Source organism: Euwallacea fornicatus, chromosome 2, assembly GCF_040115645.1.
Source record: "Euwallacea fornicatus isolate EFF26 chromosome 2, ASM4011564v1, whole genome shotgun sequence".
NCBI classification, from domain to species: Eukaryota; Metazoa; Arthropoda; class Insecta; order Coleoptera; family Curculionidae; genus Euwallacea; species Euwallacea fornicatus.
Genome location: NC_089542.1, coordinates 4,741,500 through 4,760,875, shown reverse-complemented (window position 1 = coordinate 4,760,875; position 19,376 = coordinate 4,741,500). Strand labels below are relative to the sequence as shown.

The following is a 19,376-nucleotide window of genomic DNA, read 5'->3' as shown; positions in this document are numbered from 1 at the left end:
CCATATTTCATTAAAATTTTACGTGTTTAAATATTTCGGAGACTCCATCTTATCGTTTTAAACTCAATAAAATATTGATCATAAGGAAATTTTGGATAAAAAGGAGATTGGAAGGAAATTTAAATATATTTACGTATGAAAATGATTCTCAATGTTCTTGCCTTTATCTGCTCAGAATTACTTAATCTACCTTATACTCCTCCAGACGCTGCATAATCTTCGCGTATCTCTCAAATTGAAAATCCTGAACGTTTCTTCCATCGTGTTTGAGGAATATACTAGCCGGAGTCGTGGTCTGATTGTAGTAGTACTGCTGCTTCAGCTTGAGAGCGTAAATCAATTTCTAAGGCACGAAAGTGGCACAAAAAATCAACTAATAAGATACATCGCTTACCAGTACTAACTTTATCAAAAACACCGCGAAAGTGAGGAAACCGATAGTCATTAGAGCGCCTTCGTTTGAGGGGTAGCCCACGTGATTGTCCTCGAAGTCCTTATACACCCGGGATTCTTGGTTGTTTCTGTTTGTTGAAGGTTTGAAGAGCTGAGTTACTCTTTCTTCTGTTAATAAAATTTGTCGGTGATTGGTCAGCTCCGCCACAAATTATAATCGTATCAATAAGTTTGCCCTGTCTGAAGTGATCTAAAGAGTACTTCACATCATTACTTCGAAAGTCCCTATAGATGGCGTCACAATCGTAATTTTTTTCCCATTTTCTCGAATTATTAGAATAAATGCCGCGAAGAAAAGCGATTACAAAGGTAAATTGTGAGATTCAAAGTTCTCTGCTCGTGCCGTGTGTGTATTTTTAAGAGGAAATAACATTTTTAATGTCCTTTTCAATTTCTGAAAAATTGGCAATCCTGACACATGTGAAATTGCGGCGGTTTTCGTTTGTTCGTAGTACGTTTTCAGTGCCATTGGTTCCCTAATTTTTGCTGCCGTTTTCGCTCAAAGAACCCTCAATTTAGAACATTTATTTGGCTTATGGGTTTCTTCATGTATTTTGAATAGTTTTACTATTTTTTTAATTTCTAATGCCGTTTAATCGTTCCAAAAACTAAAGTCATTGTCGCTTTAAAAAGAATTGTGATTTGATATGTCACAATCATGAATGAATTATTTCGACAGAATAGATTTTCGCAAGTGGTGCATTTTTTCAGTATTTCCATCTAAATTTCTGTAGTTAAATAATTAAATCTTAAGTCAAAATGTACAACGCTGTGTATGAAATGTTTCGCAAATTTAGAGACACTAAATTACCCTTTGGTGTGTACACATTATCTACAGCACAACCAGGGAACTTTTTAACCCTTAGAAGCCCTACAGGGAAGTCCTTCTATGCTGTGCAACCATGTGCGAATCTCCTTAAGACTGAAGACTTCGATGATTAATTTATGAACAAGGTACGTAAGTTATAGAGCTTTTTTAATTGTTCGAGTTCAGTGTGCATTGTATTGAGATATTAATAACTTGATTTAAAACCCCATTTTCGTGGGTTTCGCAATGTTGTTTGCAACCCGATATTTGGGGTCCCCTTAGAAAGTTTAGGTTGCAATGCAAAAACCGCTTTGCTCTCATTTTAACTGTTCCCAAGTTACAGGCGTGGAATAAGCCAAAAGTGTACTACTTCAAACATCATTATTTTGAAAACCGTGAAAAGTTTCAATAGGTTTTATTTTATAAAATGTTCGTAAGATATGAAGATGAATCCGGGAATTGTATAATATACAGGGCTTTGCATTTAAAATAAACAAATTAGCTGCATTTTCCGCTATAACCAGAACTGCTGCCAACTCCAAAATGTTTTAGTCGTTTTGCTCTCAACATCTTTACAACTTATCAGTTTTTTTTAACTATAGCTTTTCCAGAAACTATGTAGTTTCCGGATAACCAACCACCCCGTAGAGTAAAACGAGTATAATATGAGTAAACCGAACGCCGTGTACAGTGTTTTCAACGTTTTTTGCATATTCACATAATTTCGCGAGTGTTCGTAAAGATTCTTTGAATCAAGGAAATTTTACATCTTTAGCCGAAACACTCACTTATTTCATTTAATATAGCGTCGCTCAAGTTAACCAAATGCTGAGTTTTGTCGTGTAGAGATCGTCCTTTGAAATTCATTAGTTGGGTTTGCACATGCTTTACTAGAAGCATCAATCCTGAGGGCTCGGTTACCTTCTCTTCAAGTTCATCATCCTCTTCACCTTCATTATCATCTTCTTCAACATCATCACCAACGGTATCAATAGTCATTTCTTCTTCATCTATGACCTTGTACTTGTCGTCGATAATAACGTACTTTTGGGTTGAATTATCGTATAAGATTTCTGGAGGCTTTCTTATGGTGCTCTCCAAGGATGGAGAGGTGCTGAGCTCTTCTGCTGGAACAAATATATATGTTTTTCCTGGGTTTTGTTATAAATTATTGTTACTACCTTTTTTGTTGAAGTGAGTAATTTCTATCCACTCACAAGCGGCCAAACACAAGAGAAGTGCGAGCACAAATACGTGTCTTTCAAGCATAATGGCTGTCGCCAAAATGGTCTTCTGTGCCCCGTTCGTTCAGGATTTTTCTTCAGTTTGCGCTAGGTGGAGCGTGTAATTGGAGTTGTTGTATAGGTATTGTCACGCCAACGTTAATTATTGGTGACGGGAGAGACGGTAATATATGTTAAGAATTATGGGTGTAATATTTAAAAAAACTACGTACGTAAAGATCTTTCTTTTGAAGGTGATTGATCGCAACCGCGGAGAATGCTAGGAAGTTTCGGGAATTCAAAGGAGTTTTTAAAAGAAAAAATAAATAAATTTATTATTGCTTTGCGTAAAAAATACAGACATCTGTAAATAATTATATTACACCTCAAATACTGTCTCGTTAAAGTACATTATTTTCAACATACAAAACACTTAAAAATCTAGCTCTTATGTATACTATTTACAGCTTAATTAGTAACTTTTTCCTGCTGCCTTTCTCATAAACCTACAACGAAAATTGCATTAAATCGCCTACTTCTACGGCAGACGCTCTCATTCAAGCCACTCACCCATAGTCTCCTGTTGAATTTCCACTTTATACGTAGGATTATCATATGCTGACTGACTGATTCTAGTGGATGGTGGTGTAATGGCAGCTTTGTTCTGATTGTGCCGCCTCACTAAAATTAGCAATAGAATGAGGGAGCTGAGGATCGCTATGGTGGCTAAGATTGCCACTATCACCAGAGGGCCGTAGTAGTCCCCCCTGCCGCTTTCCGCGAAATCTGCCCTCGAGATTTTATCTGCAATTTGAAATATTAAACTCTCCAACTGTTGCTGGTGACATTAGAGAACCTTGTGAGGAAGACCCTAAAGTGGGTGCTGCACGCGGCTTCGTAACAAAGTCTTGCACATTACTGGTCTTAATTTTTCCGTTAGTGAGGTAAATCTCCAGCCACAATCGGTAGTGTGTGCCCGGTTTTAGATCCGTGATGATAGTTCTGGTGGGCGAGTCTCGTTTGGCGATTTTGAAGGTGCTTTGATCTTCTTTACCCGAATCACTCTGATATATTGCCCTGAGGATTCGAGAGCCGATTAATCGGAAAAAATCTTTATTCAAGGATGAAAATACCTATAGATGTTAACGTATTTATCTTCTGGATATGGAACTCCGGTCCAGAAGATTTCCACACTAGTGGATTTGATAAGAGAAACGTCCAAAGAGACACTAAATCCGTAGGTGTCCAATAAATTGGCGGTGGTGAACTGTGCCATGTGCTCTGCATGTAATTCAGTGTGCTGACCTGATCAGTTCAGGTTTTAGTAGTTTAATATTATTGTAGTGGAAAGACCATACCTGCGAAGGGAATGAAGAAAATCCCGATCTCGTACTTGGTATTAGGCTTCAGATTCTCTATGGTGTACATAGTCACAGCCCTGTGGATAAGGGGAGTGGCCGTGTAGATTTTTCCGTCAAGCTCCCTATAACGCAGCTGCACCCCATCGATAAACTGCACCTCATACTCGGTAAATCTCCTCCAAGCCACGGTGACCCATGTGGAGTTAATATCGGAAATCTCCAATTCTGGCTCAATGGGGATGCGCGGCGGGAGAGTGGAGCTCTGCTCCTCTTTGGGCGTATTTATTTTGTACACCCTCGATGAGGGGGTGTTGTGCAAATCCCTGAAATGCCGCTCTCAAAAAATTACTCCTTCCCTAAACACCCTTAAAATCATACCTTAGAGTGATGGTGATCTTGATCTTGTACTCCTTATCGGGGACCAAGTCCAGCAGGTCGAACTCCAAGGAGGAGGTAGCGATGAGGTCGTTGGGAGGGGCAAAGACTTGAAGATCCCAGGAATTAAGATCCTCATCACTCCTGAAATTTACACAGGAAGATGCGAATTTGCATTTGTCTTTAATTTTGCAAATTAATTTTTATTGACTAAGTTGATTATTTCTATTGACAATGTCCACAAAACTCGGCATGGAGGTTCGGAGGTGGACTAGAATAGATTACAGATAAAAATCCCCAATTCCTAATAGTTCATAGTTATTTTTTAAGTGTAGAAACAAATAATATCTCCTCTAAAACCTAAATAGGAACTTACTCTTTGTAAGTGTATCGAACCTCAACTCTCCCATGCAGTCCCACGATCACTGACGGTACCATAAATGCCAGCCTTACAGTATGACCATCCACAGCCTCTAAAGATTGTACAGTAATGTCCTCTTGAGGCTGCGTGAAACCGAAGTTGTTAAATCCACCTGCAGTAGGAGTATAATTACTTTGGACGTCATAGATTGACTTAAAAATAAGGGTTGTAAGTTCAGTCACCTGATGGCAAAGTCTTGTTGTTTACAGCCCCTGCGATGTGTCCAATGAAAGTACGATTGTGTAGGGAGGGTAGTAAAGGGTTCTGAGAATGCACATTTTTGTGGAGTTCCTCCAAAATTTGCTCCAATGACAAATCATGATGCCCCGGCCCTGCCGGGCCAGTAGGGGACTTTGAAGGGATGCTGTGAATTTCCAACACAGACCCTGAGGGCAAATTTGAGAGTTCAGGATGCTGCTGCACAAACTGCAGCAAATCTTCAGAACTATGGAAGGCCGGGTGCAAGGGCAATTCGGGTAAATTACCGGAAGGCATTATTGGCCCTGTATGGTTCTTTTTCGCGCCCTTAGGGCGCGTAAAAGGATTCTCTCGGGGTGGTAAATGGGGAATGTGCGGAGCACCCAAAGGATCAATCTGATTGTCTTCGGTATTGGCCGAGTTCTCATAGACCTGCAGCGGCCCCAGGATCTTGGTGGGCAGGAAGTTGGGTTCTGTCTTGTTGATGGAAGTTTGTCCTTTGTCGGGTGGTGGTTTAGTGGTAGGGCCTGCCGCTGCAAATGAATATCCACTTTTTTGCACGACATTCTTATGCCAAGCAACTAGTATTTACAGCAGAAGAGTGGATCCACACCGGCAGCTACAGAAACTAGGTCAGTCTAACTACGTTGGGTTAAAAGAGTCCCGTCACCTTGTGAAGTCGTTGGTTGTAGGTAAAAGTTCTGATGCTTATTATGTACAAAAGCGTCATTAATGTGGGAAATACGGCAAAGTTTAGTACAGAAAGTGTGAAACTGTTGTACAGGGTGCCCATTTTCGATGTAATTGGGGGGTTTCAGGTACTTCTCGAGTAGATTGCGAAAAACTGTTGTTGGAATCGTTGGTCCGATTTTTGAGCCAATTTCAACGATTTAAATAGCATTTTGACATCTCGCCTCGTTTGGAAGATACAGGATATTTTCCTTTTTTGCCGTTTTGTTAAACTTAACTTTTGTGTTTGTGAATATTTTAAATTTTTAGTAAAAACATTTTCTGTGCATTTTCTTATGTGACTCCAGTATTTCGCACTTAATTTTTTTTCTAGCTTAATTTGTTTTGGAGTTACAGACCAAAGTTACTTTTTTATGAAAACCATAGATGGCCAAAACACAAGTTTTCATAAATCTATTCATCTGATTAAACCAATTGAGTGCATTTCGCTTCGGTGTGCAGTACGTTTACATCATGACGGATATCGTCAGTTTGAACAATACTTAAAATTTAAAAAAAATGTAATTTTTTTTATAAATGAATAAGTTTTTAATGTTAAAAAATACAGGGAGGCAATTTTTTTCTAGTTTTTAAATAGATTTTGCGCATAGTGATACATTTCCTTTTAAAATAAAAAAAAATAAAAACAACATTTATAATTTTCTTGTTTATCGAGACGAATATATGGAACTATTGATTTTCAAAGAGCTAAAAAAATCTCTAATTAATGGAATGATGGCCAACTACGGTTCCCAAAAAAAGCAGCTTTCGTCTGTAACTCGAAAAAAATTAAGTTATTAAAACATTTAGTACGCTTCTGGATTGCACATAAATAATGCGCAAAATATATTTTTGTTCAACATTAAAAGTGTTCATAAACAAAAACAAAACAAGTTTCGGGACTTTGAAGAACACGACAAAAAAACGAAAAACACCCTGTACCTCTCAAACGACTCAGATGTCAAACTACTGTTTGGATCATTGAAATAAACTCAAAAATCAAGGATCCCAACCACGGGTTTTCTCCATCTACTCGGGAAATACCTGAAACTCCCAATTACATAAAAAATAAGACACGCTGTACACTTTATTGTTCAGCACCCTGTATTTTAACAACTCTCTACCATATGGCACTACACCGTGCACTTTTTTCAATGTCACCCTCTCTCTGTATGTGGAAAAAAACAAAAACAAAATTATGTTCATTATTTATGTGTGGAATTTTAAGATTTGGAAAAGTCGCTAAAATCAAAATACTAATATCGCCAAATATTTTTAGGAGGTCATTGTTGCGCATTATGTTAACATAATTTGCAGCACCGCACGGATCTAGACGGCCGCACTGAGGCTTTGGAGCCTCAAAGCAATTCACTGAACCTCGTTTTCAAAGCTCTTTCAAAATCGCGAAAGTCAACATAGAAACCATATCGGAAAGTACAAGAAATAAAGCAACCCGCCCGATACGAGCTTAAAGGGTTCATTGAGGCGATTAATTTGCTATGTTTCTTTAATGTGAGTGCACTACAGGTTCCTGAGATATCGGCGCATTTGAATAGTGAGTAAAAACTGGGTACCTCCGTCTCTTCGAAAACTTTTTAAAAAATTTCGAATTTTAAGATATCGCTCTAATATCCCCCTAGTATCCCTCATTGATGCTGGATATCTCCATAGGGCAAAATCTCTATATAAGTTTACTTAATACAATCCGCATATATGAACCTCTAATCCCCTGATGTTATAGTCGTATACTAAAACATCTCTTCTCACCTTCACCCTTGCGATCTGAACACACCCAGTACATGCAGCAGTCGTCGTCGGGCACATGCTGCAATGAGGCTTCCTTGGGAGGACAGGCCAAATTGGGAGGGGGCAGGGCTGGGACAGGAGGACAAGCGTTCTGACACTCGACATTTCCCATTTCACAGTAACACCTAAAATGCATTCATGCGCAAATTAAAAAAAATTACTCAGTTTATGCGTTTATACCTTTTTTCGCATCCAGTTACATTGACAGGCAACTGCTCCCAATTCTTATAACTCTGTCCCTCGTGCACGCACGAACCGTTATGTTTGCATCTCACTTGCTTCGGACAACAGTTCGGAGGTGAAGGGTTGAAGTTCGGTGGTATGGTTTCCCATTCGATGCAACCGGGATCTATTTAGTTGAGCTTTCAATTGCAGTTTTAGAAGGAATTTCGTCTTACCAAGAACATCTACTCCAAAGTAAGTCGGACACTCCAGCTTCAAACACTTCATTTCTCCCTTATGGCACATGCACAGCGACTCACATCCGTCACTGTACTCTTCGTTGGGTTTGAACTTTTTGCCCTTATATTCACAGTCCTTATCATCATTATTATTATCATTATAAACAACTTCTCGCCACTCTTCCACATTGTCATTTCCCCTAACTTCTACGATGTCCTCGGTGCCTTCGAGCCTTACATATTTGAATGTCTCCTTTACGAAAAGTTTCCCTTTGGGGAACAGTTGATAGTAGTCCCATTCTTCCTTATCATTGCTGACTTCTACTATGGGTAAGATGTCCTCGTCTTCACTGTATTGAGGGCTGATGTCCAATAAAATTATGGTGGAATTTGGTTGGGTGGCAGAAGTAATTTTGTGTTTATTAGGTTTGGGGGCATCGTCTTTTTCATGCTCTTGGTGGTCGTCAAGCGTCACGTCGCAAAGAATCTTTTTACAGCAGGGGTCGGAGGGATCGGGGATTTCCACGCAACTGTCCGAGGTTTTTTTTGGAAGGGGACACCTGAGGAATAGTTATAAGGGGCGTTTCAAAACTATGAGATCAAATTTCTAGAGAATGTTCAGTGCAACAATAAAAGATATCTGAGTATAAGAACTCTTGTCCACAATCGTCTCCCTAAGGCTCTACCGTCTTAAGATGCTCTCAGAGAGTTGCATGTAAAAATGTTTATATTGGCTTTTAGTACGTTTCATTTTTATTTATTTGTACCAAATAACACTACAATAATTGTTCAAAATATTATCCTTGAACTTCATTGCACCTGTTTAAACAACGCACGTGGTTTTAGCCGACCTGATCAAAAATGTGTTAATCGTTTTGAACGACTTCAAATAACGCGGTGATTCGCCTAATCAGGTCTTGCTTTGTTTAACTGGCGTTTTATAAACCAGAGACTTCATGTGTCTGCACAGAAGGAAATCGAAAGATGTCAGATCGGGTGAACTAGGGGACCACGGAGCAGGACCGCTTCTGCCTGTCTAATGTGCTCCGAACTGCCGTGCAGCATCCTTTACGTTGCAATTTCTTGCTCTATATGCCAGATTCACATCTGCCAGCTCTTGTTTGGTGCAGATCTTCATAAAGATCAATTACTTTGCGAGCTATTTAAAATTTACAAAATTAACGAGTGAATGTAGCAAACGAACGATCAAATATTTTTGTTGTCAGTGTTGGCTGAGATAAATATCTAGCAAGAAGTACTTAACAAGTGTATTTAACGACCTTTAAAAAAATTTCCGGATTGTTAGTTTATGCAAACAAATTGAAATAAAACGTACTAAAATTCGTTGAAACGCATTTTTTGCACATGTCTTAAATAATCGTAGGGGCGTAGTCCGTTACGTAGATGTTTGCAATCACGGGTTCTTATACGCAAATCTCTTCTATTGTTCCGTTGAAAAATCCCCTAGAAATTTGATTTCATAGTTCTGAGATATCCTGTGTATTTAGTGATATTTAATGCATACAAACGTAATTAGATTGTCTACATAATAATATCAACATAGCGTAATATGTGAGTTTCGAATCACGAAATTCTAAGCTTCAAATGAAAACCCCTAATTTCTGACACTTGACGGACGTTATTTTACGGCGTTCAGAAATTACGTACCCAGTAAGTGTGCTATCTTTAACACCTGGTGCATAGTGTATAGTACCTCCTTAAAAATGCTCAATTCATTGGTTCCGCCTGTATAATTAGCATTTTCATGCCCAGCCGACATTTAACTAATTAAGCTGCCGAATAAATGAAATTAGATCTAGTTTAATGAGTTTTAATCGAGGAAATCTCGACATCGGTTAGATTTGCTAGTCAGCTAGAAAGCCTTTCATAGAATGAAACAATGGACAATGGGATTATCATATCTTATTATTTTCAGTATTAGAACAGTTTCCATTGAGTAATCTAAACAATGAATGGAAGAAAAAAAATTCTCACATACCTGGGCTTGCAGGAGAGCCTGCCTGCCGCCTCGCAAATGCACACTTCTGCACAATCCTTCTTGAAAATGTCTCCTCGGTTGAAAGTTTTGTTGCCGTACGCGCACATCTCCAAGGGTTCAGTTTCTGAAGTAAATTGTTTTTTATACGAGTTATGAACAGTAAAAGTTTCTTTTACCGGTATCTCCCGCGCACACCATGATGGCGCAGCAAGGGTCCGCGACCCCCTTTTCGATGCAAAGGGGGTCGTCGATATGCTTCCCCTTTTTGAAGAAGCTGCCCGTGCACCTGTCCGTACAGTTCATTTTACCATTGCTACATGTGCACACAGAATCGCAGCCCAGCTCTAGTTTTTCCCCATTTTCGTACGTTAGACCACCTTGCAAGCAAAATCCTGCAAAAGTACATTGATTATTCAATACTCGAAACAACATTTTTAAATCAAACTGTAGTTTCTCTCCTTAATAGGGGAAATGTGTAGCGTCAACTTATCACTCGCGCTAGAGAGGAATGCGGTAATGTAGAGTGTGTCACGTCCGATTAAGCTTACACGCGGGTTCAGTCAAAAGAGCATTTTGTCTTGCTTTCTTAGTCGATTGTAGATGGTCTAATACCTACAGCAATAAGTATTTTTCTAAAAAGGAAAGTTTTCAGATATTACAGACAATCGAGAGTAGATATTGGAACGGGGCTTGCGAAAACCCCCCGAGTTTCTGACGTTTGACGGCTACCAAAAGAGTGTCCGCGTTCAATATTAACACCCACAGTGTCAACTGAATGAACCGTCAAAGTTGAACATCTGAAAACCCTTTATTACAGTTATAGTGAGAGTTTGTCAAATAGGCTTTAGCTGTGTTCAGTATTTATACACTGATTGCGAGTGTGTTGTCAGTCTGATCTCGTGCCAATTACATTTACAATTACAGCATAAACGACCTTCCCATCAAAATTAAGGTCTTCCCACACAAAAATCCATCTCATAACGATCTTATACTTTTGTGCAATTTCATTTTCTCCCATTAATTACATGAGAACCAACCTGCAGACACGTTGTGGGTGTTCTTAACTCCTTCATTTTTAACCGGCACCAAAATCTTGGGCCTCAACTCCTCCTCCATCACATCGTCGTCCTCTCCATCCCTAATTGTAACGTCGCTGAGGTCCATTTCCCTACTGAATTTCGATAACGATAAGTTGTTGGAATCCTGATGGAGGTCAGTGGTCAAATTCAGAGCTCTGCCTCGAGGTTCTTCAAATATAGTCGTGTTGCTAGTATTTCTAGTTAAGAAAAGTTTATTTGACTGTATTGTGTACCCACATCGAAAAGTGTAGCTTTATGGTCGAATATGAATTGAAAACCCCTATTTTGACTTGTGATATTTAACATTATCGCTTTGGGGCTACGGACAGAGAGTATAGAATGAGTGTAAATGTGACGTACTTACAGGATGGTAAGCGGTAACGGTGTAGGTCTAAAAGGCGCCTCGTCCGGGTCCTCGGCCATCATGCTCATAGCTTCAGGTTTTGACACTGGATTCGAAGTGTGCAGCGCCACGACGTACAATTCTTTATCGTCTGCAATAATTAAATTACATTACAATTTTTATGAATGAAAAATAGGCAGTCGAGAGCTAAATAACTGTGACAAAAATCGTTTTTAATGATTAATGGTTGGCCAATTAATTAAGTGAATAACCATTCTCGGTTCTTGCGGATTGCGGAGAAGGTTGTGCGTATCTCTGAATAGTTGATTCTGATATTAATTGCCTTAATTGGTTTCTATGAAATGGGATTTTTGCCAATTTCGACAGACAAATCCTCGAAGTTGGTTTTATAGAATTATGGTAGTTGGCATCCGGCAATTTATGGGAGCGCTGCGTTAAAAACTCATACTCTCGGTGTGAGTGTATAATGTTTTCATGTAAAACAGTGGTATTATGAAAATAAATTTACTTTTTGTTTTTTTTTTACATTTTGATATATTTATATATTTTATTTGATGACGAAATAGTTCTATAAACGGCGCCTTCAGAAGTTACACCGTCGGTGTGAGTGGGTGATTAACGTGTGACGTACGGATCCTTCAGGTATCACTGAGCGTATGAAAAACGGAAAGTTTGTGAGCAAGTTCCAAACTCAACTATTGAAAACGTCTAAAATTTGACATTTAGTGACAATTACCTTCCTAGTTTCTGGCAGTTATCCGTAATTATTTCCACTAGGTCTGCGTTTCGACCAGAGTTAGTGTCTTCCAATAATATGAAGAAATTTTCGTGATGACGACTCCTGCGATTGCTGAAAGATTTTAGACCTAAATTCCTTGGCATACAATGTCTTCGGCCGCAGTTCCGGTCATTGGGATAAACCCATTGGCCAACAGTGCGGTATTTCTGCATCGCATTACCCACCGCCATGTCGCAACAACCATTCAATGAATCGGGTCAGTTTATCCCTCTTTACGATGCCAAAGAAAGTTTTGCGTATCTAAAATCCCGTCGACCTTGATCCACACACCCGATGGCACAAAAAACCCCAATTATATTATTTATCACATATTTCAGTCGCTGTACACCTGTGGCTCCTAAAAACCTGTCTCTCTCAGTCATCAGCTGTTGGCCCCCTTTCTTTTTCTTCGTCTTAAAAGAACAAACGCGAACAGAATGCGACCATTCAGCTATTACCTGAGATGCATCATCTTCGTGAAACCATCGGGTCTGGTATGCAGACAGGGTTGGACTTTTATCGCAATTTTAGATGAAGTTTTTTGGTTTTGTTGTGTGGCAAGGCTCCGAGATTACCCGATTTATGCGCATTTGATTTTTTTATTTTTTTTTATTTTTCATTAATTTTTTTTTTTTTTTTTAGATGGAAAGAAGGAATAATCAACTTTTTTATAAACGGTTATTTTGATTATTATTGGAGAAAGGACAAGTTCCGCTGTGATACAAGTAAACAAATACCTTCCGACAGCTTTTTTCTGCGCTTTCATCTTCTTTATTACAATTGGTACTCAAACAGTGGTATTAACTAGTGAAAATAGCCTCCAATAGAAAGCGATTCCTCATATCTTAATATCGGTAAAATTCAGCAGACGACGTTTTAATTGTTGTGCAAACAGCACCGAATATCAACGAGGCGCACGATTATACTAGAGAGCCCATTAAATGCGATTTGAAAGCTGTTGGTAAAAAAAATGGAAGGAATAATAAACTGCGAAATAAACCCAGAAACCGCACTTGAGGTCGTTGCTGTTTTATACAGTTTTACTATTATTATTTCGCCTATTTTGGGTGCGCCGACCATCAAGCCCAACAGACCGTTTAATGTACCGTATGAATGAGTATCAACAACATTAGATATAGAGCGTCATTCATTACCAAATTTTAAGCGAGTAAAGTGTGAGTTTTTTTGCTTTGGTTGACAGCGTCAAAATTGCTGAAAAGAATATTCAATTGGCATACACAGGAAATGCCTAGAAACGTATTGTAAGGCTTCCGCTGTAGCAACCAGCGAAATCTCTATTTGACCACAATTGCGGTGGATAAAAACGAACACAATCCCAGTTCAGGAACGCTGACCTGTGTCCGAAAACTGGCGACTCACACGTTAGAAATTAGAGATATTTACCAGTCCGAAGGAAGTGCCACACTTTATGGCGGAAACATTTTCGAAAATTACAATTTTGTATTTTTTGGGGATAATGGTCAAGAATAAAAGAATCAATGACGCTATTTTTCTTTGGAACCATGTGAAATTAGTCCGGGGAAATTCCAAATTCCTTCCAGAAGATTCTGGATCTTTCCTCTGATCAATTGTTGGAAATTGAGAACTCGTGTCGGGATGGGTGAAATGTAGACAATGTCGAGAATTGCGGATGAACAATTTTGCCAGTTTTTTGAGATTTAGAACTCAACATTACCTGCGTGTGTTCATTTCAATACGCACAGAAATAAACTAATCAATCTGCCATTCAACGGAATAATCTATGAAATTAAAGTATTGCAAAGAAACGATTTTACTCGAAACGAGGCAAAACCGGTGTGTTGCAACCATGATGCCGGCACTCGGTAATCATTTCATGATGGCCAAAGAAGTTTTCAAGATGGCGCGAGCGCACTTGCTCTAAGATACCTCTTATTACCTCACGGTCATTAATTATTCAACATGATGAGATATGATGACCCAGTAACGACCGTTTAAGAAGGTTTTGTCAATTAGCGAAAATTAATATTTCATCGATCGTTTAAGTTTTTTTTCACCTTGAGAGCGTTATGTCTGAGATGATTCTTTAATATGCTGGAGTTGCGTCATCGATAATCAACATCTTCGGTCTAATTACGCCTTTATTTAAGGCGGAAAAATTCGACACTGAGATGTATGTCGCGATCTGGAGGAATAGAAGGAAAGTCATCTTTCTCTGAGATAAAACGAGCAATATTAGGCGCTATACGTAGATCCAAATAACTATATCACGAAGCTTTTTTACAACCTATAAACACCTAAATGGTGGGGTAAAACGTTTTAAAATGATTCCCCCGCTCGCGGATGATTTAATTGATCATAAATTAAAACCGACATTTTCTAGTGCTAGCGATGGTACCATTGGATCGTGATATGCCAATAAATCTTCAGCCAGTGAAAGTTTGCCCCCACACTAGAGTCGACATCATTCGAAATCCGGAGAACAATAAACACCTACGAACCATTGTTAATAAACGGATTTATCGCGCGAATTGTGTGGTAGTACCACTGACCACCGGTTGTACTGTTGAGACGTCCAGAGGGGGCATTTTTGCCACTAAAAATCCAAAAACCATTAGGCAAATAATTTATGTTTATTCGTGATCCATTATAGACAAATACCATTGTATTCCTTTTATGGACTTAATCAACTCTTTAGTTTCTTGGGGAATTATTGCTGAGGTTACGTCAGATCATAGCGATCTAGCGAGTGCTTACTTAACCTTGGCCTTCACTGGGAAAAAGGCTCTTCACGTGAAATATCTCATTTCTGCGTATTGCTGTGACACTAGCCGGTATTTTATACGTGGTCGACACCACGATGTAGATTGGTCAAGATTGAGACGACTCGTTAACTCACTAACAACTCTTTATATTATTACTAAGGTTCTATACTTTTACTCTGAACTATTTTGAAGGAATTTAAGAGCTTCTAGCACTATGCACTCTGCCTGAGGAAAAAATCATAATCATTCATTTTGGGGCTGAAACTCACTTATATGTGTGTAGGATAACTTATCTAAATTACACTGCTAAGGGCAAACACCCGGGGACTTGAGACTTTGGTCGCAGTTAATTGTTCATGTATAGATGAAAGGGCAGTCTGGTGATAGACCAATTTTTCTAAATTATTCCTATGGGAACCCCATATTATCGGGAAAGGTTCATGTCGTCTGGGATAATAAGTTATATGACAGATACTGGATTTGAGGATAAAAGGTATATAACAGTATCACTCAACGCACCGCCTCAGTAATATGTTTATTCCAATCAGATTTCATTTGGGTACCGCTAGGACTACTTAATCCACCGCGAACGTATTATTGGGTACCGTCGCAGCAAAGGAGCAGGTACTCATCGAGGTCACGCGCCGTTTCAAGTAGCCACAGATGGCGATTGTTATTTTTTGCGGTTTCAATATGTGTTGGAGTCATTGGAACGTCCGAAAAATGCAAACGAATTGAAAAAATTGTCGGTGGTTACACCAGGGATATAATTCTGAACGTGCCTCTGACGAATAATATACCTTTAATCTGTCATAAATTAGGGGCTTTCAACTATTTGGTTCGTGCATGAAAGCACAATCTGCGTCCAAAAACTCAATGCAGTCTAAGCAATGGAAAATTACAGAACGTTTTATGGCAACTTCAATTTGAGCAAAAGAGTAACTAAAAGATTGCAAAACCAAAGTCACAATTATCAAAATTTATTATGATTGTTTGACCAGAAAATAGTGAAAAAATTGTTACTACCGATGTATGGTCATGTTCAGAAATGATCTATAATGGAAATGGATTGTTAAGTGAATTTAACATCAAATTAAAGATGAAAATGTTTGAGTGTAACGACGCATCAATTGAGATCTACTGAGGACATACTCGCACCAACTGTCTAATTTCCAAATGAACCCCAAATAGCATATTATTGACACCTGTCAGGTATTGGGAGTTTTCGCCAGTTATGGTCCGAAATGCCGATTATTTGTAATCACTTGTAGACAATGTCTAGAACAGTTTTTAATATCTAATTTGTATTAAAGTAAAATTTGATCAATTTCCAGTATATTTGACCTGTTTAGGAATGGCACACTCGGAGCGATGTGATGTCTAAGCTGTCCATTTGTTTTTACAAACAGGAGAACAATATACAATATTTAGAGTGTTTGGAGCTATTTTGCAAGATAGGGCTCTCTTAGAGATATTTTTTTAAATTCATAAAAAATAACATTTCGCGAAATAGCTAGAGTGAGTTGAAAATGAATATAAAATAACAAGAGATTGTAAAATCAATGAGCAAGGTGTGGGAATATAGAGAGTAACAATAATCCTTAAATATCTTAAAATAAACAGGGTGTTCAATTTAGAACCGTCACTTTTCAGAGAGTGAAACACGAGAGAAAGTTAACAAAGATATCTGATGCAAAACACTTCGTAGGTTGTGCATCTCCGAAACAATTAGAGTTAAGTACAGGGATATTCATATGAGAAATATGAATAAATATACTACAAGGTATCTCGGACCATAGTACCATAAATTCAACCACATATTCTAGATTCCAAAACATGATGAAACTTTCATACGAAAATATATATAAAGACGCTTCGCTTTCGATATACAGGGTGTGAAAAGCGGGTTGCTCAGGATGGTTTTTATAAATATTTTCGAAATGTTTCAAGATAAATCAATGACATTTTTTATTTCATTTTAACTCTTTGTGTTCCTTTTAAGCCTCTATGAAGAAATTATCACATTTTTCCAGAGGCTCGTAATACTCAGAGGCAGTGCGTAAAAAGTGCCTAAACTTTTGTAGTTAATTTTAAGGACAATTTTATGGGAATAATATTAAATTTGAAGGTTTTTATATAAGAGTTTTATAAGAGGGATTTTTTATAAGAGTTTTCTTGCTGAAAGTCGAAATCTGTAACAATTATGGAGAATAATGAAATTTAACAAATCGGTGGATTTTGTTAAATCAACATCAAATTTAAAATTCAGTTGGTCTTGAAATGAAACAAAAAATATTTTTGACTATTTCAGATATGACAGTTTTTTTTAATAATGACCGGTGACTTTTCGTTGTCGTCGGAACAGCGTTTGATTATATTTATTGCTGAAGAAAATGGATAAAAAATAGATTAAATCTGATATTTATTTTATAAAACATAGTACCCATCGACTTGTTAATCTCCATTTTTTTCGAAAACTTTTGGAGACTTTGGCTTCAAACAGGAGTATTTTTTTTATGTGAAAATTTTGAAATTTAATATTTTTCTTATAGAATCGGAAGCGAAGTAAGTACAAAAAAAGTTTAGGTACGTTTTAAGTGCCGCTCCCCTGTATTACCCGTCCCTAGAAAAATGAGGTAATTTATTTATAGAAACTCAGACAGAACACAAAAAAATATATAATATAGCACTAAACTTCATTAATTTATCTCGAAACGTTTCGAACATTTTAATGACAAACTATTTTTAGAAACCCATCGTTTACCCCCTGTATATTGAAAATGAAGCGCCTTTCGATAGATGTATCTACAGGGTGTTTCCTAACTACATGTAAAAAATTTAAAGGCGTAATTCTCGACTGATTTTGAGTCAAAAATGTCTAATAAACATATGTCCGAAAATGCCTTGTTTCCAAGATACAGGGTGTTGACTGAAAGACGTTGAAAAAGGTTTTAAAGGTTTCTAAAGGTTTAGTAGTATTTACTAAGTTGATGAATGAATGATCTGAAGAGACTTGTCTATGCTGTCCCAATAAACACTCTAGACCAACCTCAGGAACGTATAATTACCGGATGTGAAACGATACGCAACACACCAGGAGTTTTCGAGAGAGTGAGACAATCATTAACAAGAAGGATGGAAGCGTGCATTATGAGTAATGGTGGTCATTTTCAGCAATTCTTATAATTAATCATTAAAGCATTCCCCCAAAAAATTGTCTTTTCTAAAATTCAAACACCCAAATTGAGTCATTTTGGAAATAAAATCTCCTTTTCTTGTCACATTTCAACACCCTGTATTTTGGAAACAAGGTATTTGCGGACATATGTTTATTAGACATTTTTGACTCAAAATCAGTCGAGGATTACGCCTTTAAAATTTTTACACGTAGTTAGGAAACACCCTGTATATATAAATTTATATGAAATTTTCGTCGTATTTTGAACCTGGAATACGTGGTTAAATTTATTTCTAGAGACACTTTGTACACATTCGATTTTTTCCCTAAATTCGTTCCTGTAAATTATTTATTTTTTGCCGCTCTGTATCTGCTAAAATTTGACCTAATTGCGATGCAGGCGCAGTTTCTGGATTCGAAAAATGACGAAAACTCAGCTTGAAAATGTTTGATCTGAATTCTAAAAAGTCACTCGTCCCCTTAAAAGGTCCAACGGGGATTTCTCCAGTTTTTGTACTTGTTAACAGTAATTACTTCCAGTTCACATAAGAAATCAAATCTAAATTAACCTACATTCGCTCGGACAAAAACGGACCCGCCAATTAACCAAGAAACCCAATAAGTAAATCACATTGATAATTCCATAATTATTAAATTATCCAACATCCTAGATGAGTTACACAAATGGATAAATTAAGTCGAACAAGAAAGGTGGCTAAATAGAAATAGAAGTAACGGTTCCCACGTCAATTCAACTGTGTATTCATCGTGTTATTTAGCAATTTAAACGCAGGTAATCGCCAAAGAAAAATAGCTTCTAAGGCTGCGTATTGTCAATGACCTTAAAAGGGAAACTCTCACCTCGTTCGGTGGCACCGCAGGCCGAGTCCCCCTCTGGACAGTGGTAACTCCCGGTCGCAGACACGTTATCCTTCAACGTCACGCACAGAAACACAACCACAACCACGGTCGTGAGGTGACAGCCCTTCGGGGGGGCGGCTGTCATTGTCTCGTCACTATTGCGCCAAAACAGGTAAACGAACGGTAAAAGTCGCTTTCCGATCACATTACCGCTAGTTTTTACCGTCGCGAAGAGATCGAAGAAACTGAGGAGCTTCGAGGACACGCGCCTGCTCGCCAAGTTGGTCTGAAACCACCGTAGTTCTTGGGTTCGAGTACTATCACCTTCGCCGCTGCGCGGTGGTACTCAATAGTACCGCAGTAGAGGGGGGAGGGGGGTGACTAAAGAAAACCCTTAGTTTGTGTTATCCTAAAGTTACATAGGTGCTTCGAAATCGGCCTTTAGGTTTTGTATTCAGCCAGTGTCTTACTCCCATTAGAGCCACTAGCGCATGCGTCATCTCTGATGATGAAACCTCTTTAACCCGCCTCTGCTTCCTGCGCATCTCTTCGTAGGACGAAGGAAATATTAGAAAAGTGGTCAGGCTTCATAGAAACG

At 38.3% G+C, this 19,376-nt stretch overlaps 2 protein-coding genes across 4 annotated transcripts; both read right to left on the bottom strand.

Annotated features, from left to right (window-relative positions):
- Positions 1-116: 116 nt before the first annotated feature.
- LOC136344734 (uncharacterized) lies at positions 117-2,557 on the bottom strand. 2 transcript variants are annotated; one of them, XM_066292456.1, is made up of 4 exons: positions 2,443-2,557; positions 2,050-2,388; positions 395-561; positions 117-343 (listed from the first exon to the last, which is right to left on the bottom strand). In XM_066292456.1, exons 1-4 carry the CDS (start codon positions 2,528-2,530, stop codon positions 182-184), a joined length of 756 nt encoding a protein of 251 aa, XP_066148553.1. In that variant the 5' UTR covers positions 2,531-2,557; the 3' UTR covers positions 117-181. The 2 variants fall into 2 exon arrangements, with proteins under 2 accessions (XP_066148553.1, XP_066148561.1); XM_066292464.1 differs by having other exon boundaries at positions 2,050-2,385; positions 2,443-2,540.
- Positions 2,558-2,802: 245 nt separating this feature from the next.
- On the bottom strand, positions 2,803-19,111 carry sas (stranded at second). Of its 2 annotated transcripts, XM_066292323.1 has the most exons (16): positions 18,779-19,111; positions 11,218-11,347; positions 10,812-11,050; positions 9,951-10,166; positions 9,775-9,898; positions 7,773-8,335; positions 7,555-7,723; positions 7,336-7,499; positions 4,824-5,372; positions 4,597-4,753; positions 4,224-4,364; positions 3,843-4,168; positions 3,618-3,789; positions 3,341-3,561; positions 3,055-3,288; positions 2,803-2,990 (listed from the first exon to the last, which is right to left on the bottom strand). In XM_066292323.1, exons 1-16 carry the CDS (start codon positions 18,921-18,923, stop codon positions 2,983-2,985), a joined length of 3,558 nt encoding a protein of 1,185 aa, XP_066148420.1. In that variant the 5' UTR covers positions 18,924-19,111; the 3' UTR covers positions 2,803-2,982. The 2 variants fall into 2 exon arrangements, with proteins under 2 accessions (XP_066148420.1, XP_066148430.1); XM_066292333.1 differs by lacking the exon at positions 4,824-5,372 and having other exon boundaries at positions 2,804-2,990.
- Positions 19,112-19,376: the final 265 nt, after the last annotated feature.

What these genes read in the sequence shown, in the direction of transcription:
- LOC136344734 (XM_066292456.1), bottom strand. Translation starts at nt 2,530, where the DNA reads ATGCTTGAAAGACACGTATTTGTGCTCGCACTTCTCTTGTGTTTGGCC. An exon ending in TACTCACTTCAACAAAAAAG is followed by an intron (nt 2,389 to 2,442) that starts GTAGTAACAATA and finishes TATTTGTTCCAG; the next exon opens with CAGAAGAGCTCAGCACCTCT. An exon ending in TTTTGATAAAGTTAGTACTG is followed by an intron (nt 344 to 394) that starts GTAAGCGATGTA and finishes TTCGTGCCTTAG; the next exon opens with AAATTGATTTACGCTCTCAA.
- sas (XM_066292323.1), bottom strand. Translation starts at nt 18,923, where the DNA reads ATGACAGCCGCCCCCCCGAAGGGCTGTCACCTCACGACCGTGGTTGTG. An exon ending in AGGCTCTCCTGCAAGCCCAG is followed by an intron (nt 8,336 to 9,774) that starts GTATGTGAGAAT and finishes ACTATTCCTCAG; the next exon opens with GTGTCCCCTTCCAAAAAAAA. An exon ending in CAACAAGACTTTGCCATCAG is followed by an intron (nt 4,754 to 4,823) that starts GTGACTGAACTT and finishes CTCCTACTGCAG; the next exon opens with GTGGATTTAACAACTTCGGT.